General features: G+C 37.0%; 1 protein-coding gene across 1 annotated transcript; it reads right to left on the reverse strand.

The window, feature by feature from the left end:
- Nucleotides 1-13,844: 13,844 nt before the first annotated feature.
- LOC131989333 (high affinity immunoglobulin gamma Fc receptor I-like) lies at nt 13,845-17,754 on the reverse strand. The gene is made up of 4 exons (XM_059354523.1): nt 17,454-17,754; nt 16,452-16,697; nt 15,299-15,541; nt 13,845-13,993 (listed from the first exon to the last, which is right to left on the reverse strand). Exons 1-4 carry the CDS (start codon nt 17,752-17,754, stop codon nt 13,845-13,847), a joined length of 939 nt encoding a protein of 312 aa, XP_059210506.1.
- Between the last annotated feature and the right edge of the window lie 1,768 nt (nt 17,755-19,522).

A 19,522-nucleotide genomic window follows, 5' to 3' on the forward strand; every position in this document is an offset into this window, starting at 1 on the left:
ACCATGATGAAACAATTATCCTAAAAGTAATGGGATTATTCAGTATAAATTACAGTTTTTGCTGATATTTACATTTACATACGCTCACTGTATTTTTTTACGGTGATGTTCTGGCAACCACAGCTGCCGGTATTTTACCGTAAATTAAACAGATCTTTTTTTACAGTGTACACACACCCATTTCTGTCCTTTTTATACAGGTTTTTCATCACTCAGTGCAGACTTGTGGCTTTAAATTGCTCTTTGTGTGTTTGTTTGCTTCTTCTCATAGTTCTACTCTGATGGTTTCCTTGGGATTGATCTGTTTGTCTTATTTCAGCGTATCTTTCTCATCTTTCCCTCCGTCTCCCTGATTTACACTCTTCTCTTCAGTATTCTGTTGTTGGGTGTCTCCCTCTCCTCCTGCTTGTTGGTTATCTTCTTCTGCCTCATTTTGGGTCCTGATCTTCAGGTTCGTTCCCTGCAGCTTGTGTTGGCTCTTCATCTTCTTCTTCCTCTTTTTGGTCTTTGTCTTTGTTCCACTCTGTACTGCATCTGGATCGGCCTCGTCTCCAGGTTCAGATTGATTTATGTCCTGATCTATCTTCCCTAAGTCTGGAGGATTATTTTGCTGTGGGTTAGTTGAAACCTGACTTGCTGTTTCAATATGTTTGGCTTTGTCTTCCTCGTCTTCATTTGTCTTGTTTGAGTCACCCTCTTCTTCTTCTGCTTTAGTAATCTTACTGTCTACAACCATTGCCCCCCCTTCAGCTGGAAGAACATTGTGATGCATGTCTTTATTAGTTGTAACCTGATCATCTGTTTTCTCATTTGTACCTTGTGTTTGTCCTGTATTTTCTTCCTTGGCGGTTCCATTTTTTGCTTCACCTCCTGCTTCGACAGGAGCTCCATCTCCAACTATCAGAGCTGGTGTTGCAGCATTTACAGACCCTGTTTTCTCATTTTCACCTGTCCTGTCCACATTATTCTGCCCTTTTCCTACCGAGAGATCAATTGGTTGTGTTTCTCCAACTGGTGAACCCTGTCCTGCTGGTTTGCTATCTGTAGATTCTATTTTCTCTAACATATTGGGATCATTATTTGCCTTTTCTTCTGCCCGGACCTGCAGTTGTTGTCCATCTCCACCCTTCTGATCTGGACTTGCTGTTTCAGTAGAGTTTGTTCCCTCATCATTTCTCCTGACTGCATTAGGACCTGGACCTGCTGTTCCTTCTTTTACTGGATTGGTCTTGTTTTCTGTCCCTGCATCTGTAGATGGTTTCTTGTCCTGGGTCAAAGTGTTGCTAGTGTCTGCTTCAGTCTTCTCCTGTTGTGTTTCTGCCTCTGCTGGACCTGGACCTGATGTTCCTTCTTTTACTGATTTGTTCTCCTCCTCTACTAATGACTTGGTCAAAGTATTATTAGTGTCTGCTTCAGTCTGCTCCTGTTGTGTTTTTGCCTCTGCTGGACCTGGACCAGGTGTTCCTTCTTCTACTGAATTGGTCTTGTTGTTTTCTGTCCCTGCATTTGTAGATTGTTTCTTGTCCTGGGTCAAAGTATTATTAGTGTCTGCTTCAGTGTTCTCCTGTTGTGTTTCTGCCTCTGCTGGAACTGGACCTGGTGTTTCTTCTTTTACTGATTTGTTCTCCTCCTCTACTAATGGTTTGGTCAAAGTATTGTTAGTTTCTGCCTCAGTCTTCTCCTGCTGTGTTCCCTCCGTTATTTGACATGAAAGTCCTGTTTCTCCTGTTTTATTTTCTTCCTTCAACTCATGCTGATTCGTCAGTGTTTCTCTCTCTGGTGTGAACTGTTTTACAGCTGTTTTTGTTTGCAACAAAGACTCTTGTTCTGGATCATTGCTCTCTGCTCCTCTCTGTGTTTCTTCATCCACGGGTCGCCGCCTGCTCTCTGAGTGCAGAAACAGTATAAAGTAGTTACACATTGAATATGCGTGCTTGTGTAAAAGTGTAAAAATACTTTGACAATGGACCACACAAGTGCAACACGAATATCATAGAGCAGCTGGGTCATATTTTGCATTAAAATGGCTTGAAATAATGAGGACTGTTGAAAGTTTTTATGTAATATGTAAAAAAATGAATGTGGATGTGAAATTCCATTTTTCCAATGAAAATGGAAAAATGACTGAATGGATACTATATTCCCCCCAAAAAAAGATTATTTAAAAATCTAGGTGACTTACTGATTGCGTGTTGTCTCCATTTCCACCCAATCAGAGCAACCATGAGAATTAAAAGCATCCCAACAACTAAACCAATGATGGTAGAAGCAGTTGAACTATACGAGTCCTCGAAGAAATCATCTGGAAGGATAAAACACAAACAACATATTTATTTAACCCTTTGATGCACAACATGGGTCTAAAGTGACCCGACTTGAGTTTTTAAATTTTCTATATCTTTGCAATAAATTAATTTCATCATTCAGTATTCCAGGTTTTCCTCAATGAACTTGTTTTAGATCATCATACATCCTCATTTTTTGTTTTCATTTCTTAGTTTTTGAATAAAACCCCTTTTTGTATCACTACGCTTCTATTGCACAACATGGGTCAAAAATGTCATTATGGGGTATTGTGTGTATAATTTTAAGGAAAAATTAATTTATTCAATTTTGGCATGAGACTGAAACATAAAAAAATTGGAAAAGGTGAAGCACTGTGAAAATCTACCAGATACAGTGTATGTGTGACAAAATGATACATAAACATGTTAAATATATGAGTGTGGAAAGTAACTATTTGAAACAAATTACTATTATTATAGTATTAGGTAATTTCATTTTAAATCAAATTTGGATGACTGAGTCATTTTTGACCCATGTTGTGCATTAGAAGGGTTAAATCATGATTATTTGTGTGAAATGATGAAATCAAGAATAAAAAATGCTCCAGCTCACCTGGAACAGTGATGTGTGTCTCTGTGGTGTGGTTGGTGTCCTTCTGGTGGACTCTACAGGTGAAGCTGTTGCTGTGTCTCTTCTCCACATTCACTCTGCTGCTGACAGTATAGAGGTCATCAGGACCTCTGACTGTCTCTGTAGGTCCAGCAGAGAGGAGCTTTCCCTCACCGTCCAGCCACAACACCTCAGGCTCTGGATACCAGCCAGAAGACTCACACTGGAGAACCACTCCCTCTTTGTCTCTATCAATCCCTCTCAAACTGATGATAGGTGAGGAAACAGCACCTGATAATGAGCAAAAGGAAACGTAACGATGTAAAAGGAATTTGTTAAAAATGGTGAAATGTCTGCCAGCTAAACTTACCATCATATTAAAGTATAAAAAAAACTTTAGATATTCTACAGATATATATTCATTTAAATACAGATATTTAATGTATATTTTAAAGAAATTGTCTTTAAAATAACTGTAATAACAGTTGTTTGCTGTTATTTGGTGATAAGTATATGGTAATTTTTGCTGCCAGTCATTTTCCTTTTTTTTTTCATCGTTCAGATCAGTAGTTCTCAACCTTTTTAAGTAGCGACCCCCGCTCACTGAACAGAATCTCACACACACAGTTCAAACAAAATGACCAAAAAAGGAAACAAAATGACCAAAAAAAGGTAACAAAATGAGCAAAAAAAGACACAAAATGAGCAAAAAGGACACAAAATTACCAGAAAAGACACAAAATTACCAAAAAAAGACACAAAATTACCAAAAAAGACACAAATTGACCAAAAAAGACACAAAATGACAAAAAAAAAGGCACAAAAAGAGCAAAAAAAGGAAACAAAATGAGCAAAAAAGACACAAATTGACCACAAAATAATCAAAAAAGACACAAAATGAGCAAAAAAGACACAAAATTGCCAAAAAAAGACATTAAGTGACCAAAAAGACTAAAAAACATGAACACATGATTTGGCGACCCCCAGAAATCATCTCGCGACCCCAATTGGGGTCCCGACCCCAAGGTTGAGAACAGCTGGTTTAGATGATGAGATGATAATTAACATCATAAACATAAATGTAAACTTACCAACAACAAGCTGAACATTAGATTCAGTATTTAACGCTGGAATGAAGCATCTGTACGTTCCCTCATCAGAGACTTTTACTTTGGAGAGTTTCAGAGACATGTCCCCCTGTTTCAGTCCATCGAGGGACACTGATGTCCGTCCCTCGTAGGACGGATTCTGATCAACCAGGTGGTCTTGACCGGACCGCCTCATGTGGACAAATCGGGGGTCCAGGTTGAGTTTTGACCACTCCAGCATGGTGTCAGCAGCATCCATGGCATGTTCCACGTGGCACGGGAGAGTGATGTCATCACCAAACCTTGCCACTATTGGCTGAGGCTGACCAATCACCTGAGACCCACCTGAGAGAGAAATATTTATTTTTTAAAAGTCTACTGTGGTACGAACTGACCCAACTTTCCACACTGTAAACAAAATAACCTCATTTCAATCAAGAATCCAGATCCAGATGTCACTTGCTGTGTTTACATATATTTTTATGAAAATAAGACTGCCACCAATATTTTGTTCAGGAAGCTGTAAAACAAACAAATGCATGATTTTCCTGACATTTTTAACGCCTGGATTCCACTGGATGCGTAACGACTCCGAAAGGGGTCCGTCCGCAACGGCTGCGTATCTCCGCAGTCCGTCAACACCCACCGGATCCGTCTGTGTCGGAGCTGTTGCGGACAGCGGAGTCCTGAGGACGCACGAGATCTCGCGAATTCACGCCTAATCAATTGATATAACTGGAAGATAATCAACATCTCCTCGTTAATGACTGGAGACAAATCCAGCGACTCCGTCTTAACGAGCGCTAACGAGGTCGGTCGGCTTGTTAACGAGAGCCTCTTGTTAACAAGCCTTAGTGATCTATGTTGATTTCAGGTCTTCAAGTTATGAAATACGATCCGCCATGAACCCGAGGTAATTTATTTTGAAAATATACCGGATGTTTTATTTTGTGTCTGTGCACGACTTCCTGTCCCGAACGATCTGTTCTGTGCTGAATTTATGCGTCGTGCTCCGTCGTCCGACAAAAATAGAAGCTCTGCGCAAGTGTTGCGAGGGCTGTCGGACGGCCATGCGTCGTCTGACTCATTACGCAGCGGATCTGCAGTCGGTGGAATCTCACACATTGATTATAATGGATGCGTAACGGCTCCGACGATGGATCTGCAGCCGTTACGCATCCAGTGGAATCCAGGGGTTACACTATACTGCCTACACATTTTTTACAGCATCTAAACCAAACTAGGACTGCGCGCAGTACTGAACGGGCCCTCACAGTACACGCGTGTCGGGGCATGCTGCCGTCGGGGTTTGTACGTTACAGGCTATACCACCCCTATCAATTTCATTGCCTTAAGTCTTATGGTGTGGGCACAGTGGCACTCATTAAATTAAACTGCCGCCAGAGCGCCACCTAGGGGCCGGTCAATAATATCTTCAAGGGTTATCCTCAGGAGGGCATTGACAATAAGTATACCAAGTTTGGTGTTAATCTGACCAACTGATGTGGAGATATAAAATACTTCAATTTAAAGAGCGCCACCTAGTGGTAATCGGCCAACATTTTGCAGCGAGCCTCAGGGGCTCATGGGGAAGTAGTAACCTGAGTTTCATGTCATTCAGACTCACCAATGTGGAGATATGCAACACTTCGTGTTTTGTGTTGAAAATAGCGCCAGCTGTTATTTAATAACTTGAGTATTCTTTGGGTTATCAAAATTCTTTTAATAACTTTTTGTCATGAGGGTCCATAGATGCTTTGTGCAAAGTTTGGTGCAAAACGATGAAATTGCCTAGGAGGAGTTCGAAAAAGTAGGTTTGCGAATTTGCGAAAAAAAACGGCAGGCGAAAATGGGCGTGGCCTATATCAGGAGATTCAGCACCACTCAGTGAACGCGTGGATATAAGTTTTTTGAATGTGCGATAAAGTATGTGGGAGTTATTAGCCAAAACGCAATTTCCTTCATTATAGCGCCACCTAGTGGTGGAAATTCAGGATGACAATAGATTATAAAATTTTTCACCAGGTGTGACTTATATTTAAAGTTTCATGAGTTTTGGGGTATGTTCAGGCAGTGAAATATGCGATCATTTGGGAAGAAGAAGAATAAAAAAAAAATCATTCAAAATACAATAGGGACCTCGCAGGTCATTGCCTGCTCGGGCCCTAATGAAACACACTGACACACACATATACAATGCTATGTTACCAAAAGTGGACCGTGGTGCCGTGCTATCCTAACCAAGTGTGGACTTCTGTTTCTGGTCATTTTGACTCAACAAAAACAGAACAAAAATTTACTTTTAAGGTAATTTCTTCTTATATGACTGCAAAAGTTTTTTTTCTTTTAATAAATTGCCAGGAGGGAACTCTGAGCGCCCTCTACCTTTCAAAGATGGGAACTGCAGTTGTTTTATCCCCTAATGCGTGATGTTGGTTTGCTGCAAAGATTTCTTTCAACAACTTTTGTCTTATCAAATGTAAACCTTTTTCAGTGATACAAATTAAACAGAAAAACACAAATTACATCAGTTTACTCATTTTATTCTCTCTTCATATTTGTCTGTGCTATTGTTGGTCATTTTATGCCTCTTGTGGTATGGTGAAATATTCAAAGATGGCTCTTTAATAAGAATGTGTTTTTTGACAGGCCAAAAATGGGTATGTGACCTGAGGGAAACACCGTACCATAGAGGGTTAATAATTTACTTGGAGTCAGGAGAAAAATGTGTTCGCAATCTTATGTAGGTTTAGAATTCTGGGGCAACATCTCATCCAACAGAATGTAGTTATCATGAAAGGCCTTGAGATTGCATGGCTTAAAATATGTTTCCCAGTGTAAAAAAAAAAAAAAAAAAAAAAAGGAACATTAAACACGATTGACCTCAGCTGTATCTATAAATGACACTCTGCACAGCAACACACAGGCACAAGTTAATGATAAACTTCCCTCTTACCATCTAGACATTATATCAGTCAAAAGCTATCTTACTGACCTGTAAAGTCAAACAAACCTTATCAGTTAAACAAACACAGGAGACACTTTCACTTTCATTATGACCACCGAGTTTATATGAACAGAGAGAGTTCACAGTTTGAACTGTGACAGGTGAGATTATTGCATTATCTGCATTGTTCCTCTGAGAAAGGTCTTTCTGTGCCACTAATAACAGTTGTTACAAACTAAACTAATGCTGACTATTACTTAATGCAGCTGTTCTCAACCTTGAGGTCGGGACCCCAATTGATGATTTCTGGGGGTCGCCAAATCATTTTGGAAGTCAGCTCTGTTTTTTTGGTCATTTTGTGTTCTTTTTAGTCATTTTGTGTCTTTTTTTTAGCCATTTTGTGTCTTTTTGGTCATTTTGCATCTTTTTTTGGTATTTTTTTTCTTTTTTGGGTTATTTTGTTTATTTTTTTTGTCATTTTTGGTCAATTTGTGTCTTTTTTTGGTCATTTTGTTAATTTTTTGGGTCGTTTTTGGTCAATTTGTGTCTTTTTTTTGTCATTTTGTGTCTTTTTTTGGTCATTTTGTGTCTTTTCTTGGTCATTTTGTGGGTTTTTTTGGTCATTTTGTGTTCTTTTCGTCATTTTGTGTCTTTTTTTAGCCATTTTGTGTCTTTTTTTAGCCATTTTGTGTCTTTTCTGGTCATTTTGTGTCTCGTTTTTGTCATTTTGTGGTAATTTTGTGTCTTTTTTGGTAATTTTGTGTCTTTTTTTGTCACTTTATGTCTTTTCTGGTCATTTTGTGTCTCGTTTTTGTCATTTTGTGGTAATTTTGTGTCTTTTTTGGTAATTTTGTGTCTTTTTTTGTCACTTTATGTCTTTTCTGGTCATTTTGTTTCTTTTTTGGTCATTTTTGGTAAATTTGTGTCTTTTTTTGGTCATTTTGTGTCTTTTTTGTCATTTTGTGTCTTTTCTGGTCATTTTGTATCTTTTTTGGTCATTTGTTTACTTTTATTGGTTATTTTGTGTTTTTTTTGGGTGATCTGAACTGTGCGTGTGAGATTCTGTTCAGTGAGTGGGGGTCGTGGACAACATGAATGTTAAATTGGGGGTCACGACTCAAAAAGGTTGAGAACTACTGACTTAATGTAGCAGCATATCTTTAATATTATAAATAATATTAGTAGCAATGTATCAGCCCCTATAAAGTGTGAAGCTACTCATATAAATCATTGCAAAACATTAGAAACAAAAGTAATTTTGCAGCTAAAGTTTGCAAATAATGTCAAAAAACAGCCAGCAATATGTGGGTATAAAGTACTGACATGTGTGACAGTAATAAAAATCCTAAATAGAATACAAATCATACTCTTCATGAAAAAATATGAATTATTAAAATCAAAATGACTGTGATGATAGTTGGTGTCCATATTTTGATATCACATTTTACAATATTTATACTTTATAAGTATGATTTTGACGCTCTAATTCCACAATAATGACATTTTATTATGTTTATGAATACATTACCTCCATCAGAGTGTGTTAGGAGAAGGAAGGCGACGGCATGATGGAAAATCAGAGTTTTACAGAACAGTACGTCCGTCTGCTGAGGCATCATGGAGAGCTGGGAATAAAAATAAACCACATATATATTCACAAAAGATCACATGGATGAAAAATGTTTTAATATTCAGACAAAATACACACAGTGATCTCTTCAAACAGTCAGAAAGAAGCCTTTAAGGTTATAACTTCTATCGGTTGTGTGTATATATATATATATATATATATATACACACTACTGGTCAAAAGTTTTAGAACACACCAACTTTTCCAGAATTTAATTGAAAATGATGCAGTTTAATGTCTCAGTGTGCTCTGAAATTAATGCACATTTGCAACATTTAAAATTCTTTATTGAGCATGATAGTGTTTTGAAAGTAAAAAAAAGATTCAAAATCACATTTTATGTTGGACTAAAGGACTAAAAAAAGACACAAAATGACCAAAAAAAGACACAAAATGACAAAAAAAAGACACCAAAAGACACAAAATGACAAAAAAAGACACAAAATGACCCAAAAAAAGACACAAAATGACAAAAAAAGACACCAAAAGACACAAAATGACTAAAAAAAGACACAAAATGACCAAAAAAAGACACAAAATTACTTACAAACACATGAAAAGAATTCAAAAATGGACAAAATAGCCCAAGACTCCATAGAGTTAAGTTGTTAACCCATTTCTTGTTCCCTGAAAAAGGCCTACTTGTATAATTCTGAAATGTACGTTATATTTTACCTTTTTTTATTTACCTCTGGCAGTTCACCACTTACCTTTGTACCCTTTCAAGCTGTTCATTTGACTTGAAGTGCTTGATTTTCTATAAAAAACTGGAAAAATTGGGGTGTTCTAAAACTTTTGACCAGTAGTGTATATATTTGACCAGTAGTGTATATATATATATATATATATATATATATATATATATATATATATAATAACAAAACCATGAAAAACATGTGAGGGTAACGAAGGCCTGTTTAGGCTGTGAAAATGCTCAATAGAGGAGTATATGTGACGGCAAACTTACTTTATTTCCAAAGAAGTTACAGTTTCTTTATTTTAGCAATCAAATCTCAGCAGGAAATGTTTTATTTAAAAAAATATTTCTTACCATTCTCATGTTTTCTCAGTCCGCGAGCTGCAAACTGTCAGAGTCCTCACATAAATGAATCGTACTGCGCCGGCTCGGTCTATCTACAGCTTTATTCAGCCAATCAGATCAAAGTCTGTATGACATGTTGTAAAAGGGTTGATACACATCAGTGCACATTAAAAATGGTTCATATCAGACTTGTAAGAGTTTAGAGAACTCTCTAAACTTACCACCCAATTAATCCAATAAATAATGTCCCTTCAGGGTTGGCAGTAGAATAACGTACAAAAATATTACTGCACAATATAAACATATGGTTTGAACCGGGTTAAATAAAACTAACTTATAATTTAGCTGGTTTTCAACTGGCTTTTTGTTAATCTTTAACCTACAAGTCAGAGGTTGTACTCTGAAGCTGCCAGGTAGCTTATCAGCAGTTTAGATATTACACATAATTACAATCTGAAGCCAATGAAACATGAACAATGAAAACAGCCTCTTGTTGTTATGTCAACCTGATATAAAGTGTGAGTGAGCTGACATGTCTGCAGGGGGCAGAGTAGGACTTCTTATTGATCCATCAGACAGATGGAGTTCAGCAAAAGTTCAAACAGGAAGACACATGACTTTTTATTTCTCTCTCCTTAACTGTCTGATATGTGAAACTTATGTGAAATCAGAATACCTAATTTTCCCTCTCTTTTGTCCCTTGTTTTAGTAATATTCACATGGCCTTAACAATGGCATGGTGTGTGTTTGGCACTAGGGTTGGGGACTCTTCACGACTGAACCCTATATCTTCTAACCAGTATCTTAACACCTACCTACACATATGAGTTAAAATAAAAAAAACACTCTGACAAAAGGGCACTTTGGGCATCAAGGGGCAAAGAGGCAGGTGCTCAAGCACTGAATACCCTTCATTGCCCTATCTTCCTTTCCTCCATTGACAAACAGAGAGAGAACCCGTTCTCATTCCCAAAGCGTAAAATACCGACTATTTGTCACACCCCTAGACGTATCATACTGGTGCAAAGGGTACCCTTCCACGTGTGTGGGGAACGCTCTGGGTTCTCAATTGACTCCAATTTTTTGTTCTGACCGCTGGAGCCTTGAAAGTCACGTGACCAATAGGAACAAATACCTGGTCGGGATATGACTGTCATTAACTTGCATTGTAGCGAAATCCGTGTCAATTTCACTGAAAATATATCATAAAACACTGGGCCACATTAACTATCTTATTATGACGATAATTCTGACTGGTGATTATTTTAGAATAAATAAATTAATAACTGGTAGCGCCGTAGCAACTGTTGTTGAGGATTGTGGGTAATGTAGGCCTTTCCTCTATCCAAAACAAACAAATAAAAGTTTATTTCTCAGAATCGAAGGAGAAAAAAATGATACTGAGAGCCACATTAAAAGAAATCCTTAAAATAGGGAGAAAAATACTTCCGTGCACAGGGTCCTCGGTTCTCCATTCAGATTGTCGCTGGCAGCGTAATGGAGGGCCGTGGTCGGGATATTATTGGAGTGAATAGATACTGTAGCCTCTGCTCTAAGCGTTTCTCAGCGCCGCGAGCGGGTTTATATTGGAGTCAATTGAGAACCCAGAGCGTTCCCCACAGACGTGGACGGGTACCCTTTGCGTCAGTATTTTACGCTTTGGGAATGAGAGAGAGAATAGAGAGGTATAAGGTATGTTGTGACCACTTCTTGCATGGTTATCTGTCCTTCTTTGGGCCATAATTGCTTCAAATGAAGTGCACTGCACGTGATTGTTAATATTGTCCACATCTATTCTCAAATACATCTGCTTGACAAAACTACTACAGCCTGCAGCAATGGAAAGTATGTGCACAGAAAGAGGAAGTTGTCATACTGTATTTAGCTTAGAGTGAGGCTGAAGTGAGTACTACTGTTGTCTTTATAACAATCTTAACAGTTAACATGACGCACATTGTGGCAACAGAGAATGTTTAGAGATAAAGTTGAACATAGCTCTAGGAAACAACATATTAACATATATTAATTATATTAGACAGAACTTACTGTTGAAATGCAAATCCTATATCTTTGGATCAAGTGAATGAAGGTTATGTGTCAAATCATTTTAGCTATTGCAAATGGTTGGAGACATGAATAAATTCATCAGTATTGAAATATATCTAAACACGTTATAATTACCATAAAGTAACAGCTGCAAAGTAAAGATGTCTCTACAATAATACAAGTTTTAGAGGTTAAATATTGATCTTTTCATGTCTTTGTAAGTCATTTTGTGTATTTTTTTTGTCTTTTTTGTCATTTTGTGTATTTTTGTGTCTTTTTTTGTCATTTTGTGTCTTTTTTTAGTCATTTTGTGTCATTTTGTGTCTTTTTTAGTCATTTTGTGTCTTTTTTTAGTCCTTTAGTCCAACATAAAATTTGATTTTGAATCTTTTTTTTACTTTCAAAACACTACCATGCTCAATAAAGAATTTTAAATGTTGCAAATGTGCATTCATTTCAGAGTACACTGAGACATTAAACTTTAGAGGTTAAATATTGATCTGTTTACAGCTCTCCTCTTCTGTCTCTCCAGTGATGAAGATGTTGATGCTGCTGGTTTTAAATGTTCAGCAGAGTCGTCTGCAGACACAGAGTAAGTTCACATCCTGACCCTGAAACCTTTCTACTAACAACACAGCCAGCTTAATCACACATTGCACATGATTTTTAATGCCCCTGTCTAAGAACATGAATTCAGTGGCGGTTCTAGACCAGTGTTACTGTGGGGGCCAAGCAGGGGCCAGTGTTTAATCAGAGGGGCACATTAAAAAACAGCAAATATGACATTTAAGCATTCAAACCCTTAAATTAGATTTTTAAATAAGCTAAAATAAAGTATATTTGGAAGATACAAATACACTGATTGAAACAATGAGACTCACCAACTGTAACAATTATTTTTGTACGACAATGACATTTCTCATTTTTGTTCACAATTACTTCTTTTATTTTGAAAGTGCAGTACAGTGAGAATGTTTATATATATAGACTACACTACCGGTCAAAAGTTTTAGAACACCCCAATTTTTCCAGTTTTTTATTGAAATTCAAGCAGTTCAAGTCAAATGAACAGCTTGAAAGGGTCCAAAGGTAAGTGGTGAACTGCCAGAGGTAAATAAAAAAAGGTAAGCTTAACCAAAACTGAAAAATAATGTACATTTCAGAATTATACAAGTAGGCCTTTTTCAGGGAACAAGAAATGGGTTAACAACTTAACTCTATGGAGTCTTGGGCTATTTTGTCCATTTTTGAATTCTTTTCATGTCTTTGTAAGTCATTTTGTGTTCTTTTTATGTCTTTGTAAGTCATTTTGTGTCTTTTTTGGTCATTTTGTGTCTTTAGGTGTCTTTTTTGTAATTTTGTGTCTTTTTTTGGTCATTTTGTGTCTTTTTTTACTCCGTTAGTCCAACATAAAATGTGATTTTGAATCTTTTTTTTACTTTCAAAACACTATCATGCTCAATAAAGAATTTTAAATCTTGCAAATGTGCATTAATTTCAGAGTACACTGAGACATTAAACTGCATCATTTTCAATTAAATTCTGGAAAAGTTGGTGTGTTCTAAAACTTTTGACCAGTAGTGTAGACATTCAAAGAATACTTGGATTTTTCAATCATAAAATGAATTGATTTTAAAAGATAGAGCAAAGAAACACACAGCAGCATGAAATAACATGGGGAATGAATGTGGGTCATTGTTGACACATGTTGTGCATCAAAGGGTTAAACCAAGTATAGAAACTTTACAAAAATTAAATGAGCATCACATTTCAGAATGAATACAATCATGTTGAGGATTTACTGGGTGTAGGTTGTAATACTGATGTTTTATCACGTCAGTTTTCAAAGTGTAATGTTTTTAATAACCACATGTTTAACACCACCAAGCTGTATATTATTACTGGCCTCTTGAATGTTTGATAAACCTTCTGTCTTTCATTTTCTCATGTGGTTTTTGTCTGTGAAGCTGAAATTATCACCTGTGTCTGTATCATCTAAATAAACCCACAATAAGATGATAAGAGGCCTTTTAAAATGGTTCTCTCATCTGTGTGTTTCTACTCAGTGACCACAGCCTGCAGACACTTATAACTGGACCAGTTCATTTATATTTACTGCTCATACCATTATATCTAATGCAAGCCATTGCAACTAAGCTAATACGTGTTTCTATTATTATCCGCAATAAACCCACACTATTTTTGTGTAACTGTGAGTTTCCCACAGTGAAGCAGTCCCACCAGCAGCAGCAGCAGAGCCACCATCACTATGGTGAACACCGTCCTCAAGAGGAGGAGGAGATAAATGGAGTGATCCCAGGAGGGACAAGTCTCTCTGTGAAGAGCTGCAAAGACACAAGAAATAATCTGTTATCATCAAATATTAGCAGTTTCCCCAGGAGCCCCACCAGCATGGCAGTGGGTTTTAAGGGGGTCATCCCTATGTTGCCCGGGTCCTATGTTCCCCGTTTTTCCCAAAAAGGGTCCTATGTTCCCCGTTTTTCCCAAAAAGGGTCCTATGTTCCCCGTTTTTCCCCAAAAGGGTCCTATGTTCCCCGTTTTTCCCCAAAAGGGTCCTATGTTCCCCGTTTTTCCCAAAAAGGGTCCTATGTTCCCCGTTTTTCCCAAAAAGGGTCCTATGTTCCCCGTTTTTCCCAAAAAGGGTCCTATGTTCCCCTGTAGCAATACATACTGGGGAACCAACCTGGTCTCACAAGAATCCGTGAAATAGCCACGGATTTCGTTACAATGCAAGTTAATGCCAGTCATATCCCGTGGCTATTCCAACATACAAAGTGATTATGTACATTCACTGAGTGAATATTTAGAAAATAAAACATATTTCTTGCTAGAAATGTGATCAAAATCCATTTTTATGCAGAAACTAAGTCAAAATATTGATTTTTCACTAAAAATGAGAGAACTGTCCGCCATGTTTTTTGTTCTGACCGCCGGGACCTTGAAAGTCACGTGACTTGGAACAAACCAATAGGAACAAATATCCATGGAATAGCCACGGGATATGACTGTCATTAACTTGCATTGTAGCCAAATCCGTGTCAGTTTCACGGAAATTTGAGTGATTCCGTGGCTATTCCACGGATTCCTGTGAGACCAGGTTCTGGGGAACATAGGAGCCTTTTCCAGAAAAAAGGGTCCTATGTTCCCCAGAATCTATCAATCTTTACAGTAAACTCTCAGCATTTTTTGCTTTTTAAATCAAGGATTACTCATGTTTGTATATTACCACCCTGAGTCATATTGTCTTGCATCGAGGCGTAGCTTTTTCCTTTTAGGGTTAGAGTTAGGGTTAGGTTATTTGCATATATGTGCGTCAAACAGCCTGTACTTGATATTGAATTTGGCAGTAATGGTGTAAAAAGTAACAGACTGGGGAACATAGGACCCTTTTTGGGAAAAGCGGGGAAAAAGGGTCCTATGTTCCCCAGTCTTATACAAAGAGGGGAACATAGACACGCTCCTGTTTTAGGTATGTTTTCTTAAAAAGAAAAACTGCAAAAAATATGCCATTTATCATAGAAAGACAGCATATAAACAGGGATCATTGTAAGGAAGTATATTTTTTCTTACATTGACTTTATGCTTAACATCAACAGTAGGGCTTTTATTTCTGCATGACTGGGTCTCACCTGTAACAGCCAGCCATCTTCCTGCTGATTCTCCAACTCCAGGGACGCTGCACTTGTAGAGTCCTTCATGGGACTTGTAGACACTGTGGACGGTCATGTTTCCTGCAGAGCTGCTGCCAATGAAGAGGCCGTCTTTATAGAAGACAGCTGGGAGGCTGGAGGACGTCTTGTTTCTGCAGCTCAGAGTCACAGCGTCTCCCTCCATCACTGGGAGGACCGGACTCTCCAGCAGGACAGGACTGGCTGAACAATGGCATGGAAATATTTAATTTTAGAGACTAGTCATATATGTTTTATATCTGCTTCAGGGTTTATAGCATGCATTGAATGAGGTTGTCTACCACAAAGAAAACATCACTGAACAGTGTGTTAATGTGTGCAGTGCACTAAAAAGCTTTATCTGAAAGTTCTGATCTGACAGGGTTTTGGAGTTGCAACTCAAATATGGAGCAAACTTTCTAAAAAACAATAAACATTGCTAACATCTTTCTATTAACATTTACCTCTGAATGACACAAAATTACTAAAAGACACAAAATGACTAAAAAAAACACACAAAATGACCAAAAAAAGACACAAATCACCCAAAAAGACACAAAATGACAAAAAAAATACACAAAATTACCAACAAAATGACCAAAAAATACACAAAATTACCAACAAAATGACCAAAAAAGACACAAATTGACCAGAAAAGACACAAAATGACCAAAAAAAGACACAAATGACCAAAAAAGACACAAAATGTCCAAAAAAGACACAAAATGACCAGAAAAGACACAAAATGACTAAAAAAAATACACAAAATGACCAAAAAAAGACACAAATCACCCAAAAAGACACAAAATGACAAAAAAAGACATTAAATGACCAAAAAAATACACAAATTGACCACAAATGGATCAAAAAAAGACACAAAATGACCAAAAAAGACACAAAATGACCAGAAAAGACACAAAATGACCAGAAAAGACACAAAATTACTAAAAGACACAAAATGACTAAAAAAAAAACACACAAAATGACCCAAAAAAAGACATTAAATGACCAAAAAGAGTAAAACACATGAACACTTTAACACAGTGGAGACAGAGCTGACTTCCAAAATGATTTGGCGACCCCCAGAAATCATCTCGCGACTATCAACATGTACCTCTGACAGCCAGCCAGCTCTGTGGTGATTCTCCAGCTCCAGAGATGCTGCACTTGTAGAGTCCTTCATGGGACGTGGAAACACTTTCTATGGTCATGTTCCTGGTGGAACTGGTCCCGATACGGCGGCCATCTTGATAGAAATCTGCTGTGAGGTGAGAGGCATCTGTCTTGGTTCTGCAGCTCAGAGTCACAGCATCTCCCTCCATCACAGGAAGGACCGGACTCTCCAGAACCACTGGACCAGCTGGAGGACATTAAAGAGATTAACATTAAAGAGGTTCACATCACTGCTGCTGATATATCTGATAGTTTACAGACAAACAGACACTACCGGTCCAAAGTTTTAGAACACCCCAATTTTTCCAGTTTTTTATTGAAATTCAAGCAGTTCAAGTCAAATGAACAGCTTGAAAGGGTCCAAAGGTAAGTGGTGAACTGCCAGAGGTAAATAAAAAAAGGTAAGCTTAACCAAAACTGGAAAATAATGTACATTTCAGAATTATACAAGTAGGCCTTTTTCAGGGAACAAGAAATGGGTTAACAACTTAACTCTATGGAGTCTTGGGCTATTTTGTCCATTTTTGAATTCTTTTCATGTCTTTCTTTAGTCATTTTGTTTCTTTTGGTGTCTTTTTTTGTCATTTTGTGTCTTTTTTTGGTCATTTTGTGTCTTTTTTTGGTCATTTTGTGTCTTTTTTTTAGTCATTTTGTGTCTTTAGGCGTCTTTTTTGTCATTTTGTGTCTTTTTTTTGTCATTTTGTGTCTTTTTTAGTCCTTTAGTCCAACATAAAATGTGATTTTGAATCTTTTTTTTACTTTCAAAACACTATCATGCTCAATAAAGAATTTTAAATGTTGCAAATGTGCATTAATTTCAGAGTACACTGAGACATTAAACTGCATCATTTTCAGTTAAATTCTGGAAAAGTTGGTGTGTTCTAAAACTTTTGACCAGTAGTGTAAGTTGCTGATATATCTGCTAGTTTACAGACAAACATACCAGTAACAGTGATGCTGACAGCTTTGCTTCTTGGTCCTCCAGGACCTTCACACCAGTATTCTCCACTGTCTGATGCAAAGGCAAAGTCAATGGTGCAGGTCACAGCTGATGTCTTTGTGCTGTTCGAACATTTTCTAAGAAATTCCTTCAGGTTCCTCACTCTCCAGCCAGCTGACACATTGAAGCCCTCACAGCTGAAGGAGACAGACGAGTACTCAAAGAGCTGCAGGCGGCCTGGAACAATACGGACTGCTGCAACAGAGAACCAGAGAACAACATAAACACCTCGGTTCTCAGACATGCATTCATAAATATACAGGAAAACAAACAAACAAGAACTACACTGTAAATAAAAATCTGTTTAATTAACGATAAAATACCGGCAGCTGTGGTTGCCAGAACTTCACCGTAAAAATTACAGTGGTTGGATTTTCTATTCTAAATTAAAATGTAAATATCAGCAAAAACTGTAATTTAGACTGAATAATCCTGTTATTTTTAGGGTAATTGTGTCATTCATGCACACATTATGGTATTTCTCCATAATTTTTGCATGAAAATGTTTTATATGTTTTATATTTTTACGGCAAAACTGTGTGTTTCTTCCACTTTGTTACAGAAAAAAGTAAAAGTTTTGCGCTATTCTATGATTTACGGTTAATAAAAGTGTCTAATACAGTGATATACAATTTTTAATTTTACGCCCTATTTCTGATGTATTTGACAGTGTTTTACTGTTATTTCTACAAACATTTTTTACAGTGTAATATCTAAAACTTAACGAATACTTGTTAAAAGAATACAGCCCAACACACAACTTAGCTAGTTATACCTTAATATCGTACGAAAATAGACTCGAAACATACAAATATGTTCTGAGTTGGTGAGTAATCGATTCTAACACATGGCTGAAACACATTTAGAACAACTGAAGACATTAATATGCAAGACAGAGACATGACAAAGGAAAATAAAAAAATTAAAAAAATATATAGTTATTCCAACCGCTACAGTGAAAATGCTCCTGCAGACTTTTGTCTGGGCAGAAGTTTAGAGTTATCGCTAAAGAAAACTGTCTTCAGCTTGTTAAAGTGCTGTTACATTTTGGACCAATCATGGTCCAACAACATGAGATTTAATATATATATATATATATATATATATATATGTGTGTGTGTTCATATACACATATATTATGTTCCAGTAATGGTTAATACACCAGTATGTAGAAGCTCTTTCACCAAAATTATGTTTTTAATGCTAAAATACAATTATTATTGTTTTCGCTGGAAAAAAAGGGAAAAATTCAAAGTCAAATTATGCTACTTTACTTTATTCCTGAACAGAAAATGAGTTTTAGTGGTTGAATGTTCTGTTCATTACTTTGTGACTTCTCAGAGAAGCCCAGTGAGGACAAGTGGGACTCCAGAAGTGGTTTGGGAAACAAAAGAAATAAACATTTAAACCTTTTAGTATGAAATACGTTGACTTTTGATGTATTTCTTATTTTCTGGCTGTGTTGTTAGTAGAAAGGTTTCAGGGTCAGGATGTGAACTTACTCTGTGTCTGACGACTTTGCTGAACATTTATAACCAGCAGCATCAACATCTTCATCACTGGAGAGACAGAAGAGGAGAGCTGAGTAAATATTAACATAAATAAACAATATTTATCCTCTAAAACATCTGACTCTCTGCTTTGCAGCTGTTACTTTATTATCTGTTTGTACATTGATTCCTCCAGTTATGTTCAATTCTAAACCTTTTTGCCACAACATGTATTGTAAAGATATGCTGCTACATTAAGTCAGTAGTTCTCAACCTTTTTGAGTCGCGGCCCCCAATTTAACATGCATGTTGTCCACGACCCCCGCTCACTGAACACAATCTCACACGCACAGTTCAGATCACCCAAAAAAGAAACAAAATGACCACAAAAAGTAAACAAATTACCAAAAAAGAAACAAAATGACCAGAAAAGACACAAAATGACCAAAAAAACACACAAATTGACCAAAAATGACCCAAAAAAGAAACAAAATAACCCAAAAAAGAAAAAAATTACCAAAA

The sequence above is a fragment of the Centropristis striata genome, chromosome 17 (assembly GCF_030273125.1).
Source record: "Centropristis striata isolate RG_2023a ecotype Rhode Island chromosome 17, C.striata_1.0, whole genome shotgun sequence".
Classification (NCBI taxonomy): Eukaryota; Metazoa; Chordata; class Actinopteri; order Perciformes; family Serranidae; genus Centropristis; species Centropristis striata.

Bases quoted from the DNA above. Each gene is read 5' to 3' on its own strand.
- LOC131989333 (XM_059354523.1), bottom strand. From the start codon at position 17,754: ATGTCTGAGAACCGAGGTGTTTATGTTGTTCTCTGGTTCTCTGTTGCA. The intron at 15,542-16,451 runs GTACATGTTGAT...GCCATTGTTCAG, and splicing joins GAGCTGGCTGGCTGTCAGAG to CCAGTCCTGTCCTGCTGGAG. The intron at 13,994-15,298 runs GTGAGACCCAGT...GTGTCTTTGCAG, and splicing joins AAGATGGCTGGCTGTTACAG to CTCTTCACAGAGAGACTTGT.